Here is a 20,127-nt window from a genome sequence, read left to right as displayed (position 1 = left end):
TGACTGATCAATAAGTTGCTCCAAAGGAAAATTACTTTATTTTCTTAGAATAGTTTAATGCTACATTAACTTATTCTGCAAGTGTATGAGCACTCCAATAGAAGAGAGTGTAGCAGAAATGTGGATTTGGAGGTTTCTCTGCTTGTGCTAAAGATGTAGGATGAGAAAGCACAGAGCTACCCATTCTGGCAAGAGCTGTCAACACAGCACCCTAACTGTAACATTAAATTGCACCCTGAATCCCAATCTCTTACTAATAAATAAAACTGGAAAGAATCTACTATGAATGTCAGTGATTATACTGCTGACCCCGTGAATACAGAAAATCAGGCACAGTGGAATAGTGAACCAAGCAACTGACTGGAAAGTGCAGCGACCCTCTGATGCCATGAATCAACTCCTCCATATATCTAAGGCAAAAGGAAAAAAAAAAAAAGAGAGAGAAAAAACCCACAAAAATTAATGGTGTGGTAGAAAAAGAAAAAAGAACAAGACCTCTGAAATGAGCCTTCCAAGGGAACTCAAAGCACATTCAACACAGAAGCATCAACTGCAATAGAAAGCATTTAATTGAGTGCCAAATAATGAAAAAACCTTTCTATCTAGCACCACCAGAAAAGTGATTCAAGAACAGCTACAGTGACTTTGCACTGATACTCTGAGATTCTACCACTGCAAACTCAAACTGAAGGAGTAAAGTGAAGCCTCCTGCTTTAGCAGTGAAGCAGAACTCTCTTCCTGAGTCCACACTGTATTATGAAACTGGCACAGTGGTCTTTTCTCTAACATCCAGTCTTGCAGATGTCCATGTGTAAAGAAGTTGATGTCACACAGGAATTGGGCTGTTTACCTTTGCCTGGCAGTTGAGATTCCTTACTTTAAAGGCAGTGGTACAAGACAACTGTAATTTTTCATCCCATCACCCACCAACAATTTAGTGTGCAGACATCTGAAAATTGCCTGTTGTTTTGTGGGATTATTCTTCTCAGACATCCAAGGTTTGTAGGAAATACAAAGTCACTATATTCTAACACAAGTCAACAGTTTATCCCTTTGTAGCACAACAGATTGTTGTTCTGGTGTTCTCCCCTTGCAAACAGGAAATGAGTCCAAGTATAAATGATAGAGTTCTCCTTTGAAAGGGCATCACTTACCAGTAACTACCATGCTGCTCATGTTAGAGTTCGGGCTACTGAGTACACTGCCTGAAAGAAGTTCGTCAGATCCTCTCTAAAAAGAAAGAGACAGTAAGAGATTTTTTTTCCTCTATTTTGTGATTTTTAAAGATGATACTTCCTCTTTTCAGATAAGTGCAACAATGCGAAATCTAAGTAAAGCGGAATATTTACATGGCAATCTGAAATGAGAGCAGCTTAAGCACAGTTGTTTAACCCACCACTGAAATGAAGCCATCTCTGGACACAATGAGAACTGCTGAACAATAATTTTGTCCAGCATTTCAAATTAAAATAGAATTAAATATATTTATTTTACTTCAGTAACATTTAAATTAATTTAAGTTTAATATTTTAATACACACATATATTAAACTATTATATCTAGCTGAAACTACAAGGGAAATCTATGCAAATAGAAATATGGAGTTTAGCTCATTTTTAACACCCCTATTTAAAAAAAAAAGATTTAATGTTCACAGGAAAATAGATCAGTTTTCATTTTGGGGATATCCATTTGTTCTGCAAAACACAATTTAGGGCAGAGAATTACATCTTCCTTGTAGTTCTTAAAACATGACAAATATCAATTAATGAATGACTTAAAAGTGGGCTGAAAAAATTAGAGGAGGGTTTATATTGAAACCATACAAGATAACCCTTAGCACAAATTGTTGGTAAGACGGGCATTTAACGCAGCTGAAGAGGCACTTCTTCTCACACCTTGTTTCTTTTATTCTTTTATGCCCCAACCCTCTTCACCCTCAAGACTTCATCTCTCAAAAAGCCTACAAAATCTTTATGTGATCTTTCAATAAACAAAATATTTAAACCATCCTTTGAATATTATCTTTAATTTCTTATAGGTTCTTTCTCACTTCAAAAGTATTTCTGCAGCACCCTAAGACTAATCCAGGTCACTGCTAAAACGGTAATGAGGAAACAGTTTGTACCCATCCTTATTAAAATAAATTAGTTTAATTCTGTTGTGGACACTACAAGAGAATCAAGAATAGTTAATGAATATGTTTTACAGGGCACTTCAATCCTTCATAACAAACTCATCTGAGACTATTACCTTCATAGACAGCACAGTTGAAAGACTTATAAAAATCAAACCCTTACCTTTTTCTCCTACTGCACTATATCTGAGTCCACGCACAGAATATACATTGAAGTTTATATATGTGTATGCACACACAGAGCCATCAAAGTTTACTTGGTTTTCAACATCAGCTCTGAAGAATCTCTGTACAGATCATTGAATGCTCTAAGCTTGTAAGGGTCCATAGCAAGCAACAGATCTGTGCCTATCAAATCAGCAAGAGCTCCCTTTAGATTGCATCATGCCTAATACCAAGACCAGGTAGAACCATGAGAAGGACCACAAGACTGTCCTTTTCAATGTAAGGATGTATTTCTAATCAAATATAACTAAGAAAAATTTAGCTAGATAGAACTGGGAAACAACATAGGTAATTTATAGAAACTCTGTTACTCTAACTACATTGCTTTCCACTGATGATGTAATACACAGGTACTCAGTATAAGCTGAAACATCAACATTCTTTCCCTTTCATGTTCAATTTTTTCTAACATAATATTGACAAGGATAGAGTGTTGCAAAGTTGAAGAGTACTAGCAGTATTAGGTTACTCAGTGGCAAGTGCAGTTTTTTTCTGCTTGCAATACCCATCTATCTCAGCTTGGGAGCCCCTGTCTGTAGCCTGGCCAGCCCAGAACAGGCAGAAGTAGCAGCAGACTCTGAATCTGTTCATTGTTCGGCTGGTTAAGATCATTCAGCAGCATTTTCCCCTCCTTTACATGATAGGAATACATTTGTAATGGCACAATAATTACTACATAAATAGCTGAAGTAACTCCAGTACTAAATGAATGCTCTTCACAAAACCTGTAGAAATTTTACAATTCTGAAATATCCCAAATTTGAGTTGCCTTAAACTTCAGAAAGTTACTTACAACAGCAACCGCTGAATGAAAGAGTGCAAGAATGATTATATAAACTTCTGGTTCCTAGTAAATCAGGCTTTCAAAAAACCCAAACTGTTAATTTCTTAATCCACAGCAGAAAAATCCAAAAGGAGCACAAATTACTCAGAGTTAATCCACAGCAGAAATACCCAAAAGGAGCACAAATTACTCAACAGAGTGAAAATTCAGTTCCTGTATTTGTGTTTCATGAACAGTTCTCTCTTCATTTATAAACATATTATTTTACATTTCATGAATACCTTCATAGTCAATCACAAGGTTTTGTCATTGCACTTGAAAGTTTTAGTGTTTTTGTTTTAGGAGAACAATTAAATGCGAATTTCTTGCACTGGCCTGTATCATAAAGTCTACGCTTGTCTGCATAAATTAGTGTTCAAAAGTCTGATTCACAGATGTACAGGTTCATACATGGAATGTTCTTACAATTCCCTCATGAAATCACAAATGTATAGCAAACCCCTACTAACTCACCCCCATACGCATTTCCCAAGCTTTTGGTCAAAGACAAAGATGTCTCTTACCATGTGAGTAATAATCTTATTAGATATATGTAGCTTTTTTCCTAACTGGTTCTTAAGCAGCCACCTTCTGTACTGCAATTCCGTATGTAACTTGAAAACCAGCTCTGCAGCAAAAGACATTATGGACTTGCACACAGAGTGATTAAATTACAAAATCAAAAGCAGTACCTGCCGGGTTATTGTGACTTACTTCAAAAGGGTTATCTGAAGATCTTGGTTGTCTAGTAAAGCGATTTCATATAAGCATCTCTGGTAAGCCAATGTGTGCTCTTAGACTGGCACTACTGTGCAATAATCCCTCCCAAACTACCTAGACATAAATACTTATTTTACTTACATTTATTTAGCAGAGATAAGGCTTTATTCCATTTGTGGTTTGGGGTGCTTGGTTTTGGTTTTATGTACATCTTCTTTTAGAGGGTGCTAAGCCAAAAAGGACTGACACCATGCTCCACAAGCAAAGCAAATCACTCTACTACGTCACACATGAATTTCAAAATCATAACCAACTTTCCAAGCATCTTGATATATTTAATTAGTCTCAAGCACGGAAGTTCTGCTAGTGGAATGGTACAAACCTTTAAACTAAATTAGGTAATTGTATATTGAGTGTTTCAGAGCGAAGGAAACCAAACTCAGATCTTGGAAGAACACAGTGAATCAGACTCAAGGAAGGAAAATCCAAGACCAATGTTCACTTAACTCTTTTCCCTGTCTATGCAAACTGCTGTGTTCTAAAGAATCAAAACAAGTTTGAAATTGTACAACAATATTGGAGATCACAAATACAGAAATGGCAAAAATACTCACATGAAACTTAAAATAACAAACAAAAAAACACCACAATGATTATATTTCAACATAAACTGCAAAGGAAAATTACTGCAATAGCAACAAGGTAGAGACTAATTGAATATCCATTTTAGCATGAGGCAAGGAGATTATTAAGAACAAAATAAGAAGTACAAACTGCTATTATACTATTAATAGGTTATCTTCTAACATCTAGTCCTCAATAGCACAAGTTTTCAATACTGTATCTCTATTCCTACCAATGTCAAGAGATTCATCTCCATTAACCTTCCACAGAAACAACTAACTGCTCAGATCAGAGCTATCTAGATAATTTCTTTATGAAACCAGCATCTACCAAAATATGAGTATACGAAACGAACAAGGGAATTGCCAAGCTAACATCTTGCAGTGACTGAACCCTGAATTTGTCACAGAGTCAATACCACCTTTCACTGAAGCCCACGCTATCACCCCCATAACCCCATGAGAGCATTTCCATGCATGATGGGAAAACACCATGTTTAATGTATGGCATTAATCAATGGATTTATGTAAAACTGACATATAGGACCACTTTCAAAAAGACAAAAAATATACCAAGTCAGACTTTCAGTGCATATTTAAGTGAAAATTCAAAATTATATATACAGAAATTATATTACATACTGTAAATTAAAGACACCATTCTGACATTCTGATTTTTTAGCTAATTTCCCTAAGTGAATACTTACATACTGTCACTTCAACAATTGACAAAATCAATTAAACAAAGAGAAAGAAGCCCCTAGCTCAGCAAATGAATGTCCTAGGTCCTTGCTTTAAGCTATAGCTAACTCAAAATCCCTCACTACACAAGCTGGATTTACATAGCAAATTTCATATTTTTCCCCCCATAAAAGACTACTATAAAGCTTCATGCTATCACAGTTTATATTACATAGCTATATAATTTCAGGAAGTCATTGCAGTCATACTATGCTTCCAGGCTAATAAAAAATGTACTATTTAGAAGTCTTTACAAACTATTTTCCTCACATTCCAGATCAGGCTTTAAATACTTCACATATTCCCCAGATTTTATTACATCCAAGCATTTAGTCTTTTATGTATCGAAATGCTTTTTGACAAGTGTTTACATCAGAGACACATTGCCTTTTTTCCCAATAATTCAGGGCTATGGAGACTCTGATGAGAAGTCATGACTAAACCTAACCTAACAGTGTATTACAGAGTTTATTAGAAGCATGTGTAGAAGCACTACAATACTCCTAGAAACAGTAAACAAGTGATTCCTAGAAAGAGTTAACTTTTCTTAAAAAGTCAACAGTATCATCTAAAAAATTTCTTCAACTCCCATTAGAAAATAGAAAGACAACACTCAAGAAAGATACTGAAGAATAATTTTTTTACAAATACTCTAATTTGTGGTATTTATATTTGCTGATATTACAAACCTCTCTGAAAACCAGGATGCTTCTGCCCTTCCATTTCCCTCTTTCCTCTCTTCCCCCCAAACAAAAGATGAGAACATCAGCTGCTCTGCACATTTACCAGTCATTCTCAGCCTACAGGCATGAATTTCCCAAGGGGCATGACAAGCCAGGAGACAGATCTCGTGATTTAAGGAAATCTAACAGCACTGTAAAACATTTCTAACAACATCTGGGAACAATTTAAAAGAAAGAGCCACAAACCTGATGGTATGGGAGAGGAATAAGCACATGCCAGTTTCAACCAAGACATTAAAACATGCTCCTCTAACAGTTACACATTGTAAACACACTGCTTCAATATCTGAAGTAACTTTAGGGACTGGATGTTTGAAACAACAGAGCAACACACTTTAAACCCCTAAACACAGCATTTACAAACTATGTTCGGTTTACATGATGGATTAGAATTCAAAGGATGCTTCATTTTTAACATGATAAATTTTTATATGAAACACTGCATAAATCTACCCTCACGTGATCTTTTGTGAAGAAAAAACACTTGCTCTGCCTTATGCTCTGATTACATACACAACTGTCAAAACATATAATCCAAACTACGCTGAGGAATTTGTTACACCTGTCATATGTACAGGATCACAGAAGGCCCACTCAGGACAGCAAGCCAAGTCTGTACATTCCAAAGAAACTCCATGCAGGTTCGTAAGTATTTTACAAAGCATACAGTTTAACTACAAGCTTACTATTACTTCACCAGAACCTTACATGCATGGAGCACACCGACTGGAATTGTTTTAAAGAATAAACCATTTAACTATATTGGCATGAAGTTAGTTAAGGCTGTGAATTCCACATGTGCTTAATAGCTGGCTTATAATATCACTTGCTTTTTATTCAGTGTTAACTGTGTACAACTATGACCACCTTTACACACTTACTCTCTCTGTATGCTCTTTCTTACTCCAAATACTTTCATATTCTCCTCAGCCAAGCATGCACTGTTTACATAGCCTAACAACTATGTCATTTTAACACTCTCAATTTTTCAGTAACAAAGGGGCTAGGAGAAAATAAATAAAACATTAATAAAACCACATAAATTTTGTAGAAATTGGAAGAGAGCAACCAAGGGAATTTGAAAAGTCTAAGACTGACAGGAGACAAAACTCAATTTCCTTAAAAAACACTCCAGGTTCCCAAAACACAATGTTGAAAAGAAACAAATTTCTCAAAGCACCAGATGATCAAGATGGACTATTAAATCAAAAAGCCAAAGAGTAAAAGAATCAAATCTCAACTTACACCATGTCACACAGCCTCATTCAGAAACATCCAAACTTTCAACTGTAATGAAAGACTGCAGGCAATAATCTCTTCTAATATAAATCAATGCTTTAAACATCCAAGAGAAATACACCAACAAAATAATTTATTCCAGCATTTCAGACTTTCAATTCCATTTTTATCGGGAAAGAAAGTACTGCTTTCAAATATTACTGGTAGGAAATGAGAATAGGTGAGAACAACTCACTAGAGCTACCAGCTGGATGCATCCTTTGTCTTCCAGACAGACAACCATGGCACCTGAATGTACAGATTTGCTCCTTCAGTAGAAGTTTCTACACCCCAAAATGCGATCCACATAAAGGTATTTTCTGCTCAATTATCTCCTATTTTTCACTAATAAATTAAATGTTCTAATGCTATTTTGTCTGTAACTCAATACTCATGTTACACATTCACAGAAAAATTGGTTTTATGAAAAGCTAAACATGGCTACATGCACTTCAGCTGTAAAAAATACCCAAACCCGTAAATCTAACATCACAGTCCCATTAACAGCTTGTGAAAACACAACCTCATTTGAATCAACTACTACGAAAAGCAAGAATCCTACCTCCTCCCTGACCCCAGCAACTTGCTCCTACTCTGATCTCCTAATTCTGTATTGTTACAAGCACTTATGCAACCATGCACTTTGGTACAAATCTGAGCAAAAAGATGTTGTGTCAGCTTAGCTTTATCCTGGTTACCTTCCCAAGCAAGGTTTGTGAATTGGCTACCTAAACATCTGTTGCACAAGTATGACAGTGACAGAAAAATGGAATGCAGCTTGATTTGCTTGTGAAAACATGGCCCCAAGCTCTATGAAATGGGAAGGGTATTCCCATACTGGTATTAGTGCATGTTTTCAGAGATGGTGCAGCTGATTGCATTTCCCCTTGTATAACCCCTCAATTAAGATGCAAACCTAAGCGTTCTGCTACAAATAACAACTATATCATCTCAAATTAGTGAAAGATATCAAAACTTACCAAACAGGTATACTAAGGCTTTCTTACATTGCTGCATACTTACAACAGAGAACAAATTAAGTTTCAACATGCTTCCTTTCTATTTTCAGCTTTCCTTACTTTTTCACATACATTACAGTAGCAGAATGAGCATAACAAAAAACAAACACCAAAAGTACAAAGAAAAAAAAATAACTGGTATCAGCTGAGAATCAGTTCTGAGAATAAATATGAAAGCCATTTCAAACAGGGTCAATTTATAGAATTACTGTTATCAGATATTTTGCCTGTTAACTGATATCTTTCATTATAAGAAGTTATTTTTTGTCACTATGGACATGTTGCTCATACCACTGCTGGAAAGACAAATCCAGAGGCCAGTTCTAAACTTTTGAACATGGCCAAAAGTTTACTTACTTCACTGCTGTAATGCTAACATCTTTTTTGCTGTTTACTGCTGCTAGCACAACTATGTATTATTGAATACAAAGGTTGTCTAAAAACATTATCACAGCTGACGCAAGATTAAATGACCTGTAATTCAAACAACCCATTTTTCTCATATCCCTGTGTCTTTGTCTAATCTACCAGCAATTATCTTAGACATGCAAGGTTAGTCCAAAACTCTAATTCTAACATTTTAAATACAACAGACCATAATATGGTATGAATAAATCTGTATGAATAAATCTATTTTTATCCTACCACTCCCTTCTTTTAAAGTAGCCAAAATTACAACAGTGAAGGCAAAAAATTTGAGAATAAAAAACTGACTTGTGAAATAAGTTTAGACTAAATTTCAGAAGTGGGAAAATTTCTCTTCTGACAACTCGCTAGAATCTGACTTTCAATCCTATTTTCATTATACAGTGTACAATTGAAACAAAAAGTCACAGCACATCTACGGTTATCTACTTGCTTCCACCATGAAAAAATTCTCAGTTATTACTAGCAAAAAAGGTTCAGAGTATAGTTTTGTAAGAGAAGACTACTCCTCAGAACATGAGTTAAAAATTCAAAGTGGACAACGCTTCAAGAGTACTCACAGACTGCTACTTTGTGCTCTCTCCCCTTTCTCTGTCAGTTTTTAGCTACTGTCCTTCCCCCACACTACTATATTCCTCCATGTTAAGTTTCAGTGACCAAGAAAAAGGCGAACTAGGTGATACTTTCCTGTTTGGAAAACTTAGAAAGTAGCAGGACATTGTTTCTTAGCATCTTCTACCCATCCCAAACATAACCAACTAAATACACACCCCACCAATTCCCTCGTCTGTCAAGTGCACTGCAAAGGCCAAAGCCCTGACTTTGGGGGGGAAGAAGGCCATCCCCACATCTTTAAACATTACAGAACTGTGTGAACAGGCATGAGCTTTCCCTCCTAGCTGTGACTAGGGCTGTCCATGCTTGGCAGCTGAAGCTTGGTTTTTGGCCAGTATCCAAAGCGCTGTCAAGAAGGACAACGATTTCCCAAATGCTGTGTACCAAATAACACATCCAGGAAGAAATGACTGGTTCTTACACCTCAGCCATTGTGAAACACACAATGCACATGTACAGGCCCCATTTACTGCACAACTACCCATCCCATCCAGGAGAAAGATCATCCATTAGACTGAAGTGGCACACACTGAAATACAGGAGAGATCACCCTCAATATGCACCCAAAGTTCACCTAAGTGACTTCCTACACCTGTGTGACATAGATTCCTTATACCATGTTTTATATCCCTCCAAAGATTCTTTTAATTACTCCAGAGAAAGATTATATACTTCACACATCCAATGGCTAAAAAAGGCTCTATCACACCAAGTACCAAATCAGTTATCAAGATTAAAGCATTGTAATGTAAAGAGAACACAGGAGAGCAATTCAAAGTACAGTTATTAGATGCTGATGTTCAAAAATATATAACCAGAGAGTAACTAAGGACCTGATGCAATAAGAATAGAGCAACTCCAATGTACTTTTTTAAAAAGAAAAAGCAAACATTCTACATAATATGATAGTTTTTTGAAATTATGCACCAAGAAATCTATAAAATGTATAGAATTTCTCCAAAGAACTGATTTTTTTTTTTTACTGATAAACTATGTAAATATTACCATTACTGGAATCCTTAACTCTCCTTTATTCAAGTAGACTTTGCACAAACTGTAAAGCATACAGTGCAAGTTCACAAATCAGCATCAGACAGAGAGCTAAAGCTCATTCCTTTCTGAATTATTTTGCAAAATGTAATGTAAGGGATGAACTGTGTGCAGTGACATTTCCCTGCCTCTATGAATTCTAGGTAAGCAAAACAAGACATTACAGACCAAATCAAGTATGAGTTATTTCATTTGTACTTACAAGATGACTGGGTTGTGACATATTCTAATGCTTTCAGAAATTAAAGCACGCTGCTCTTCTGACAGATTTGAGTTAGGAAGCGTGTTCCCACTGCATATTTTGAGTTGTACAAATCCCCAAATTTACTCTTTGTAAACCAAGTTTTCAAGTTGTATTCATAATTTTTTCCACCTCCATTTTAAGTTTTATATTTTGTATTGGTTTTGTGCTAATTTCTGGTGACTCAACACGTAAATCAAATGAAGACTGAACATCAGATGAACAAAAATGTTTTAAATCAAATATACAATACAAATAAATGGTAATAGTTTCAAATTTACCCCTCATTTGTACATAACTCTGATTATAAAACTGTCAATAAAGCACTATAAGGAAGCATTCCTTTTGCTTTATACTTGCTTTGACCATATGCAGTCCCCAAAGCTAAAAAACCCTCCTTTAATTGCAAGACAATACCCAGACTACAGTAATTAATTTCTCTTACTCTTTCATGAAGGGTTTAAAAACATAACACATTCACTTTTCTGTTTATGAGAAACCAGCCAGACAACAGTTAATATTAACTTTTAAATTTGTATTGACATGACTGATGATAAAACAAAGCATATTTTCCAAACAGAGGAGTCATACGTTACCATCCATTTCTCCAAGTATAATTGAATATATCACAAACATGTTTTGCAGGTGATCGGCATGTACACTGTAAGTGAAAAATCTCAGAAAGCATCAAGTAAAAAAAAATATCCTGGATAAGGTGACTTCTCCCTGCTCACATCCAATGACTATTCAGCCACAATAAAAGCAGTGTTGGAAGAGCATTAAAACTGCTAATGCATCTCCTTGGATTCAAAACTTACTCCTTACACATTCCCATGGCATCCCATGAAAAAGAAAACTTCCAAGGGAAGGCCAGATGACTGATCCCAGTTGTTTATACACACGTGATAGGCAAAGCATTCCTCAACTTTAAAACATCAGTCCATCAAGAGCAAATAGTCACTATAAGGACAAATGTTTCACATGTCCTTCCACAAAACACAAGTGAAGCTGGCATTACATCACTATGCACACTGTATACCTAAACTAGACAGAAATCCCATTTTCCATTCTTACCAGTGTCTTGAGATAATTAAAGAAGCTCTAGAACACAAATCAGTTTTATTCCTCCCATATTTAACAGCTTTCTTCAGGATATCGTTATCTTTATTTATCTGCACTACTTCCATGCACAGACTGTTTTCTTTTAAAAAACAGACAGCAAGTCCATTTTTACAAACAAAGAGCACAACTTTTTGATGCTTCTGAGTCTTTTATTGCATTTTTTAATCACTGCCTCCAATACACCTATCTTGCTTTCTTTCTTATATTCATAATATAACTTCTGCCATCAACAGAAAAAGGCAGGGACGTCATCTGAAGCATCTTTTTCATTGTCTGGCTAGTACCTTAAAATTTGGTTCTAAAACTGCACTAACCACTTAGGACATAGTTCATAACGCTCAAATTCTCATAGACTGAAGTTGCTCACTACAAAGAGTGAAACAGATACTGAATCCATTTACTTCTCCTGAAGTGAGAAATGTCAGAATTTAAGAGCCAAGTAATACATGGTCTACCTGAAACTACTTCTTCACTAGAAAGAACGAAAAATCACTATGGGTAATTTATGATTTTCTGTGTTTTGCCATGAAGCTGCATACATGGAGCAAAGTTTGCTGCAGTAAGACTTGGGACGTCCTCAGGTATTCCTCCAAACTACTAAATATACTGCTAAGTTTTAATGAGTTAACACTTTGTCCTCCCAGGCATCAGAGAAATAATCATGTCAGTTCATATTTCTATTGTGATTAGCTCCCATGGAAGTACCTTAATCACTACACTTTACTCACGATTCAGAGAATGATTTTAAGCTTGTCTCCAATACTGCATGAACATATGGAGCTGGATGGGTCCAGAATCTATGGAACTGACTTCTCACAGATCTTCCTTTAGAAGCAAGCTTACCCAGAAACGTTATACAGATACATCTGACAGAACAGCTGCTGTATCTACATCTGTATTATATAAGAACTAGTCCAAATCCAGCAGGACCAATATGGAATCTGAGCAACTGGCCCTTACAAAGTTGGGCTTAGCAAGCAGTTAACACTGATCAGCTTCAGGTGAAAAGACAGGTGCATAGCACAAGCTACAAAGTCCCTGAACAAATGTGAAGAGTTAATTGTATACACTAGAAAACTTCAGTTTCTACCACTGAAATAGAACTGCTCTCATGCTTTCATTAAAGTTCTCTTGTCCCATATCCCTTGGCATTAACATTATTTCTCACTCTGCTACTACAGAGTACTGATCTAATTCCTGTGACAGATTTGAACAAAAGAAGTAAAGTAAATAGTAAATTAACAGCTATTTGGAAACCCTTTCCTTGTTATAAAAATATGATAAATTCATAACTGAACTTGAGAAATAAAAAGCAAAGAAAACACCCACTTCTGTGTCCACATAAATTCTAGCACCCATTTTTCTGTCCTATTACAGATAGTCACTTCTTTTTTAACTTCAGTGAGAATTGTTTTGAAAAGAAGAGGGGGAGGGACAGAAGAAAGTATGACTTTTACAGGCTCCATGTAATAATGCTGGAGTGTTGTTTTGAAAAAAGTATGATAAATCAAGTTTTAAAGTAAGACGCTGACACCACTACATTAATACAGAACCACTGTTTACAGTTCAGTGCCTAGAAAAGTCTTTTGTGTAGAGGCTCCAATTTACCTCTAGGGATTTTTGTTTAATAAAGTATATACGGCTGAATAGGTATCAGCTCACAGTGACCAGTTAAAATCTTCCAATATGCAATTACTGATGCTCAAAGCAGTTAACTTTGTATCAGCACTCTACCACCTTATTTAAGTGTGCATCCTACCTTCACACCAACTGCAACATCAGTGACAATGCTGTAAAAAAAGAAAAAAACAAGAACATAAGTCAGCCAATTTATCGTCATAAACCCAACTTTTCAATGTATTGCAATGACAAAATAATGAGGCAACAAGCAGGCAACAACTTCCCCAAGCAAGAAACTGTGTTCAAAGAACATACAGGACTGAAATACAAAGAAACTTTAAAAAGCCACTGAGCTCCCACAGCTTATTGGCCTTTCCAAAGAGTACAAAGTTTCAAGTAAATGTTACTCCAATGCAGCACTGCCAGACCATTTATTTAGGAAACTCGGGTTTCTGGACTACATGAGATTACAGAATGGAAATAGGGTAATTTAAAACTAAGTACAAAACTTCTCATACGCCTCTATTAACTAAACAGCTGGTTCAGCAAGATAGCTGACCTACTCTTTGAACAGCACAAAGTAATATTTTTTTTTTAATTAGCTTGGAAAAATACCCCAGTGCCTTGGCAGCTCCACCTATATAAAATTTAATGAGGTACACCTATGAAAAACGCTGCAACAGGTATGTCAAGGTACATCCTTTCCACAGAGGTTGTGACATCATCACTCACAGTGTATACCACAATCCTAAAAGAAACCTTTGTTCACAAACACACGCACACAAAGGAATATGGGAGAGCATTCCACAGTGTAGTACTCATTACTGACAGTAGTTCTCAGACAGGATTTGTAACTCCTACCATTATAATCACAACCATAAAAAGCCTTTGGAACTCTCACGGTTCAAATGTTATATGCTTAAAGCATACCAAAGAGACGGCTTCTCTGTTTGAAGCAGAGTAAACAACCTAACAGGAGATTTGGAAGCTGAAAGCTGTTGTATTTACACGGACGAAGCTTACAGCCAGCAGCTCCATTTTCCAGCTCCAACAAAAGGCAGGCCTGGCTTGTAGCGCCTGCCCATCCCAGCCCTTATTGTCCCATATGAACAACTCCTTCCAATATTCCCTTCACTGGTTTTTACAGCCACTCCACTGCATATACAAAGACATCTTTCCACCTGGGGGGGGGAGGAAGCCGAAAGGCTTATTAGGCAGTTTCTGAAAACAAAAGAGCTCGACAGCTGGCTCCTGCTGGCATTGCTCCTCCCCTCCAGCCAGCTCCAAAACAAACCCGAGCCCTGCAGCGCACCCCTCCTCACCCCCCGGCCAGGGGAGAGATGTCAAAGGAGGGGGAGAAAGAGTCTCTGGGGGACAAGGATGAGGGCAGATCCCGCTCCTTCTTTACAGCGAGACGCGGCGTCTCGGACACTACACTTAAGGAGGAGGCGGCCCAAGGCCCCCGGCGATTTGAACGGGAGACCCTTCAGAGGGGCCCGCGTTACCGAGAGACCGAGCCCCCTCTTGCCCCGCTCCCAGCCCGTGTGAGCCTCAGGCTTCAGCTGTCCCGCGGCGGGAAGCTCATCGCTCCCCACACCCTCGGAGACGCCCGCCGACAGCCAGCGAGCGCCCGGTACCGGGACGGGTCCCCGCACCGCCCGACAGCACAGAGCGCGGCAGTGCGCTCGCTCCCAGCGCCCCGGTGCCCACTCACCCGTCCATCGCCGAGCAGGACAAAGCGCGGGCAGCGGGACAAGAGCCGCGCACGGGGAGGCTGAGAGAAAATGGCGGCCTGGCCTGCACGGAAACCGCCGAGCGTTGCCGAGTGCCGGGCTCCGCTCCGCGCCCCCCTCCCCTACCGCGCACGCGCCGGCCCAAGGCGCATGCGCCGCGCGCGCCGCTGAAGCTGTTGCCCTCAGCTGCCCGGCCCGAGCCGGCCCTTGAGGCGGCGCGAGCCTGCCCTGCCTGCCCCGCCTGGGCCGGGAGGCGGGAGCGGCGGGAGCGGCGGCGCGTTCCGAGCCCGGCCCCGAGCCCGCCTCTCCAGCCCTTCCCGCTTCTCCAGCCCTTCCCGCTTCTCCTGCCGCCGCGCCCCTTCCGAAGTGCGCGGGGGGCGGCCAAAGCACAGCGCCGAGGCAGCTGGGGATGGTGGGGGCTCCTCAGCCCATGGGCATTCCCTGCCGCCCCGCCCGGGCCGCGGCTGAGCCGCCGGACCCCACTTGTTGAAGGCAGAGAGTTTCCGCACTTGGTCCCAGCGCTTCCCAGCGCCGGGACCCCGGCCCTTCTCCTCAGGGGAAGCGTTCAGAGGGACACGGGCGCCCCTGCGCCCCCGCCCTCGCCAGGTGCAGTCCTGACGGAGCCTTGTCCCCATGGCTCGCCCTCGGCTACGCAATCACTTCCACAGAACAACCTGTTGACTATAACTGATCGCTAACACTACATAAAAATAATAAACTGGAACGTACAAAGGAACTGGTGCAGTGAATTGGGTTGTTTCTTCACAGAAATCAGTGTCCCCGTGGTTCTCTGTAAACGGTCATGTCAGGGTACAAAATACTTCGCTATTATAAAATACGCATTTTCTCATTAGTTTTTGTCAGATCTCAGTACTTCATCACCAATCTTCAAATGTTGGATACAGATTTTCTAGAAGACTCAACTGTTCATGAGAAAACCCAGGATTGTATTAAAAAAAATCAAACTCAAGATTTTATACCTATGAAAGAAAGCATAAAATTATGATGCCAATCTCCCTGTAAGATTCCAAACCCAGAAGACTATTTTAAAGCATTCAAAACGTCTTCTGTGATTTCTATATTTTGATCTAGCAAAAGTATTTTTAGAGAAGGTAGCCTATTACTTGATTGCACTTTAATTTTTTTAGGTTCGTGTAAACTCCTTGGAGTCTGTCATCAAAACTATTGCAATGAAGCCTGATGATGAATTTAGGAACCAAAAAAACTATACAACTATACATATGTCCAGAACGAGAAAATTTTCAGTATGCTTTAATACTCCAGTATCCTTCCCCTCTGACACCACAAGTATCTCAGTAACTGGATTAACAATTAGGAGTGTGTACAAATTCTCATTCTACTCTGCAACTTTTTGTTGTTCTGTTCTGGAAAAGCCACTCTGATTCTCTGCAGCAGTTTACTGATAATGCTTCTCCTAAATGCCATTATCACTTGGATATCTGGAACTACTTCCTCTTTCAGAAATTGTCTTCAGCTCCCATCACTGACCACTAGACTAAATTACTTATTATTCACTTTCTTAGAAAATCCCTCTTAAATATTGGATATAAAACTCATCATGCCAAACGCTATGCTTTAAGGGTTTTGCCTTCTGCATTGTTATATTTGGGGTGGTGTTTGGTTTTTTTAAAGTCTGTGGTTGTAGTATTCTTTACTGATTACATGTGATAAAGATCATGATTGAAAGTAGCATTGAAGATATTAGAGACATGGAAGTGCACGTAACAATCTCCATAAATCCAGGGCATATTTATATATTTACTCTCTCTCTATGCATAATCTCTGTATTTTCTGGCATACTTGCTAGGCTTTGCACCATTGGAGGTTGGGTTTATAGTTGCTTTCTCTTGTTTCCCATTGCCTTCAGTCCTGTTTGTTGCCACATTGTACTGGGAATTTTTTTTGTCTTTTTCCACCTTATAAATCTAAATACATCTTAGGCATTTCTGTATTGGTAGAAGTGCTAATCCTTGCATTTCTTAGCAATTAGTAGAAAATCTGATTTCCATCTCATTTTTCTAACTGCCTAATTTGCTTGCCTTCTTTGCCTTTCTAGCAATGCCATCTTCAAACCTGTTTTTCTCTTCTGCACTATTTCTTTTTTCTCCTTTCATGACACCTACCGAAATCTATCTAAGTAAGTGAGCTATTGCTCATTCAGTTTATCCTCTGAGTAGGAAGCTCTTCCACGGAAAGGAAGCAGAGGAGTACCTGTGGAGTATGGCACAAACGACACTGAAACTGAGTCTGCAAATCTGCTTGAAATAATGGATGTGACTTTATACAGCAAAACTCTGGTCCCCCACAAAGTATCAATAAAAGTGATAGTCGGGATTTTACCTCGAGCATTTAATTTTAGAAGGGATAAAAAAGAAACGAGCATTCCATATGTTTCTAATAAAATGCCATGGACCCTCTTGATCAGTTGTTCATGCAGTGTGGTATTCCACTTTCCCGTCCACATAGCTTTGCCTTTTTATACTATTAGATCATTTTTAGTACACTTCTGAATGCCTTGTGAGATGTCTGCCATATTTGGAACATTGTGATAGCATCATCTGTTTATCTGGTCATCTGTTTTTTCTGCTGCTAGAGCGTGGCTTTGCTTTGTCTTTCTCGTGTTTCAGAAAGTCAGAAAAAAAGTTGTTGCCAACAAAACACCCCTTGTCCTTGGGAACTGTCAACTTTGTGCTGAAGTCCTGCATCAGCTGAAATGTCCCCTAAGAGACAACCATTAAGTAGAATACCTCGAGGAAAGCCCTCCACATTCAGATGTTACATTACGAAGCACACAGTCTTATATCCTCTACCCATTTTATTCTAACTGAAATTTAAGTGCAGATACTATTATCAGCTGTTCAAAAGTCCTATACTCTTAAAATCACAGTAATGTTACTGCTGCAGCAGTATTTTGTTTTCCTAAATCATTTCCTTTTATCATTGATACACTTCGATGTTTCGCTTTGATTGGTTGTTTCCGTTTTATTTCAAGAACAGCTAATAAATAACCATCTGTGTAATTCAGTAGCAGTGTGAGCAGTTAATGGTGTTTGCTTCGTGGAAGATTGTAGGAATTAGAAAGCACACAAGGATATTTTCTGCTGTACGTTGTCCCAGACTGAGTCTCTGGAGCTGTTAGGGATAAAACAGCATCTGCACTCTCAGAGAACAGCTTGTACAAGAATTTGCCTGAGCACTTTTTGACATCCACAGCATTCTAGAGCAGCAAGTCTTGAGATTTAGGAAATCATTGTCTGAAAAATATTTTCTTTTAGTTGTGGCAAGCCCACTGTCTGATAATTTCCTTTGATGTCCACTAGTTCTTTTTTTTTTTTTTTTAATAGATGGGTAATTTTTCCTGTGTACCTGTACTTGCTGTTTTGAATGCACATACCTCCGTCATACTGTCTTAAGTTCTCTTTCAGAAGTTCTAGTAAATTTTGTGTTTCCTCTTAAAGTTATTCCTTGTTTCCAATTATTTGTTTTGGTTTTTCTACACCTTTCATAATCCTATTCTAGAAGATCATAATGGTTCTCATTATTCGAGTTACACACTCAATGGCTTTATATAGGTGCATAATAATGCTTTCTGGTTTTATATTATTTTTCTTTCTTATAATGCCAATCTCATTTGCATGTTTGAATTCTACTGAGCCATGAGCTGGTGTTTTCACAGAACCCCCCCACAACTCAAGCACTCTTTGCTGTGTGAAAGCCATGCATATAGATTCCAGGATTTTGCATGTATATTTTGGCTTGTTTTCTCTCTCACATATTACTTCAATTTTTCAGCACGGAATTTAACTTGCCATTTTATCATTCAGTCACACAGTATCATGAGAGCTTTGCACAATTCTTCACAGTCAGCTTTTGTTTTTATTACCATGAATAATTCAGCATCATCAGCAAACTTGGTCGCCTCGATAATCACTCTTTTTTTCCAGATCATTTAAGAATATGCTGAACAACACAGGTCCCTGTGGTACACTATCAATGACCTCCCTGTACTGTAACTAAATGGACCATTTTTCTTGTCCTTCATTTAATATATTTTATTAATCTGGTATTAATAACTCATAATTAACAATTTATTAATATATCAAAGAATGTATCTGTTAATCTTGTGTCAGCTTAGTTTCTCTCAAGAGCTTTGGGCAGAGAATTTCAACAAATTCTTTTTTTAAGAAAACTTTATCATGTTGTTTTAATCAGACTATGCTAAAACTCAGTGACTCCTTCAAAGAATGTGATGCTTCTTGCCATTAGAGGCACTTATACGCTTAAACTCTTCATTTGTCCTTATCTCCAAACAGCCTCGTCCTTCAGTTTCCCCAAATTGTTAATGGTAGTGTCATTAAATGGTGTTGCTTAGAACAGATCCTCGGGATATTGTGGGAAAGGTTGATCGTTTGGTTTACCAGTCTTTGTTATATTAAACCACATTATTCTATCTTAAGCCAGTCCTTATCATCTTCATAAATTCCCCAGATGCCTTTGAGCGAAGTCTCAACATTTATTAGTAGCTATTCATCTTTTTGTGCTCCTGTAAACAATGTCCTTAATCAACATTTCTTCCCAGCAGTCTATGTTGATTTACTTTGTTTTCTTAAACTAAGTTTTGAAGCTATTGTGCAGCTCTTACAAACACCTAAATAAATGTCTCTTTTTCAAGTTCATGTCAGAACTTGTCTTGCTGGCCTGAATCCCACAGGCTGCTCTCCAGCATTTTATTTCTAGCATCCTTGCTAGAAAGACAGCTTATCTTGGGCAGGCTGGGGGTGTTACTGCTCTCTACCATTTCAAAGGCTGAAACGTGATATGGCTCATCCTATGCTTAACTGAACATTCAAATGGGTCCAAAGGTCTGCTCATGACAACCAGATTATTATCTGTCTGCCCACTCTCCCTCTCTTGCTTCTAGTATATCCACCTGGAAATTTATTTTCCACAGCAAATTCACCTTTTCCTATCACTGTGTTTAAAAACATGT

At 38.3% G+C, this 20,127-nt stretch overlaps 1 protein-coding gene across 10 annotated transcripts in view; it reads right to left on the bottom strand.

Moving 5' to 3' along the window:
• Positions 1-15,258, bottom strand: part of PTBP2 (polypyrimidine tract binding protein 2) — a 45,847-nt gene extending 30,589 nt beyond the window's left edge. For 6 of the 10 annotated variants that reach the window (XM_014884747.2, XM_014884755.2, XM_014884764.2 and 3 more), the window contains exons 1-3: positions 15,098-15,258; positions 13,523-13,553; positions 1,155-1,230 (exon numbers count right to left, since the gene is read on the bottom strand). In XM_014884747.2, coding sequence (XP_014740233.1) covers positions 1,155-1,230; positions 13,523-13,553; positions 15,098-15,105 — 115 coding nt within the window. In that variant the 5' untranslated portion in view covers positions 15,106-15,258. The remainder of the gene's footprint in view (positions 1-1,154; positions 1,231-13,522; positions 13,554-15,097) is intronic. The other 4 variants (XM_088170029.1, XM_088170030.1, XM_014884739.2 and 1 more) reach the window with 3 other exon arrangements.
• Positions 15,259-20,127: the final 4,869 nt, after the last annotated feature.

Source organism: Sturnus vulgaris, chromosome 9, assembly GCF_052056855.1.
Source record: "Sturnus vulgaris isolate bStuVul1 chromosome 9, bStuVul1.hap1, whole genome shotgun sequence".
Classification (NCBI taxonomy): Eukaryota; Metazoa; Chordata; class Aves; order Passeriformes; family Sturnidae; genus Sturnus; species Sturnus vulgaris.
The sequence above is the reverse complement of the archived record's forward strand: the minus strand, read 5'-3'. Positions and strand labels throughout refer to the sequence as shown.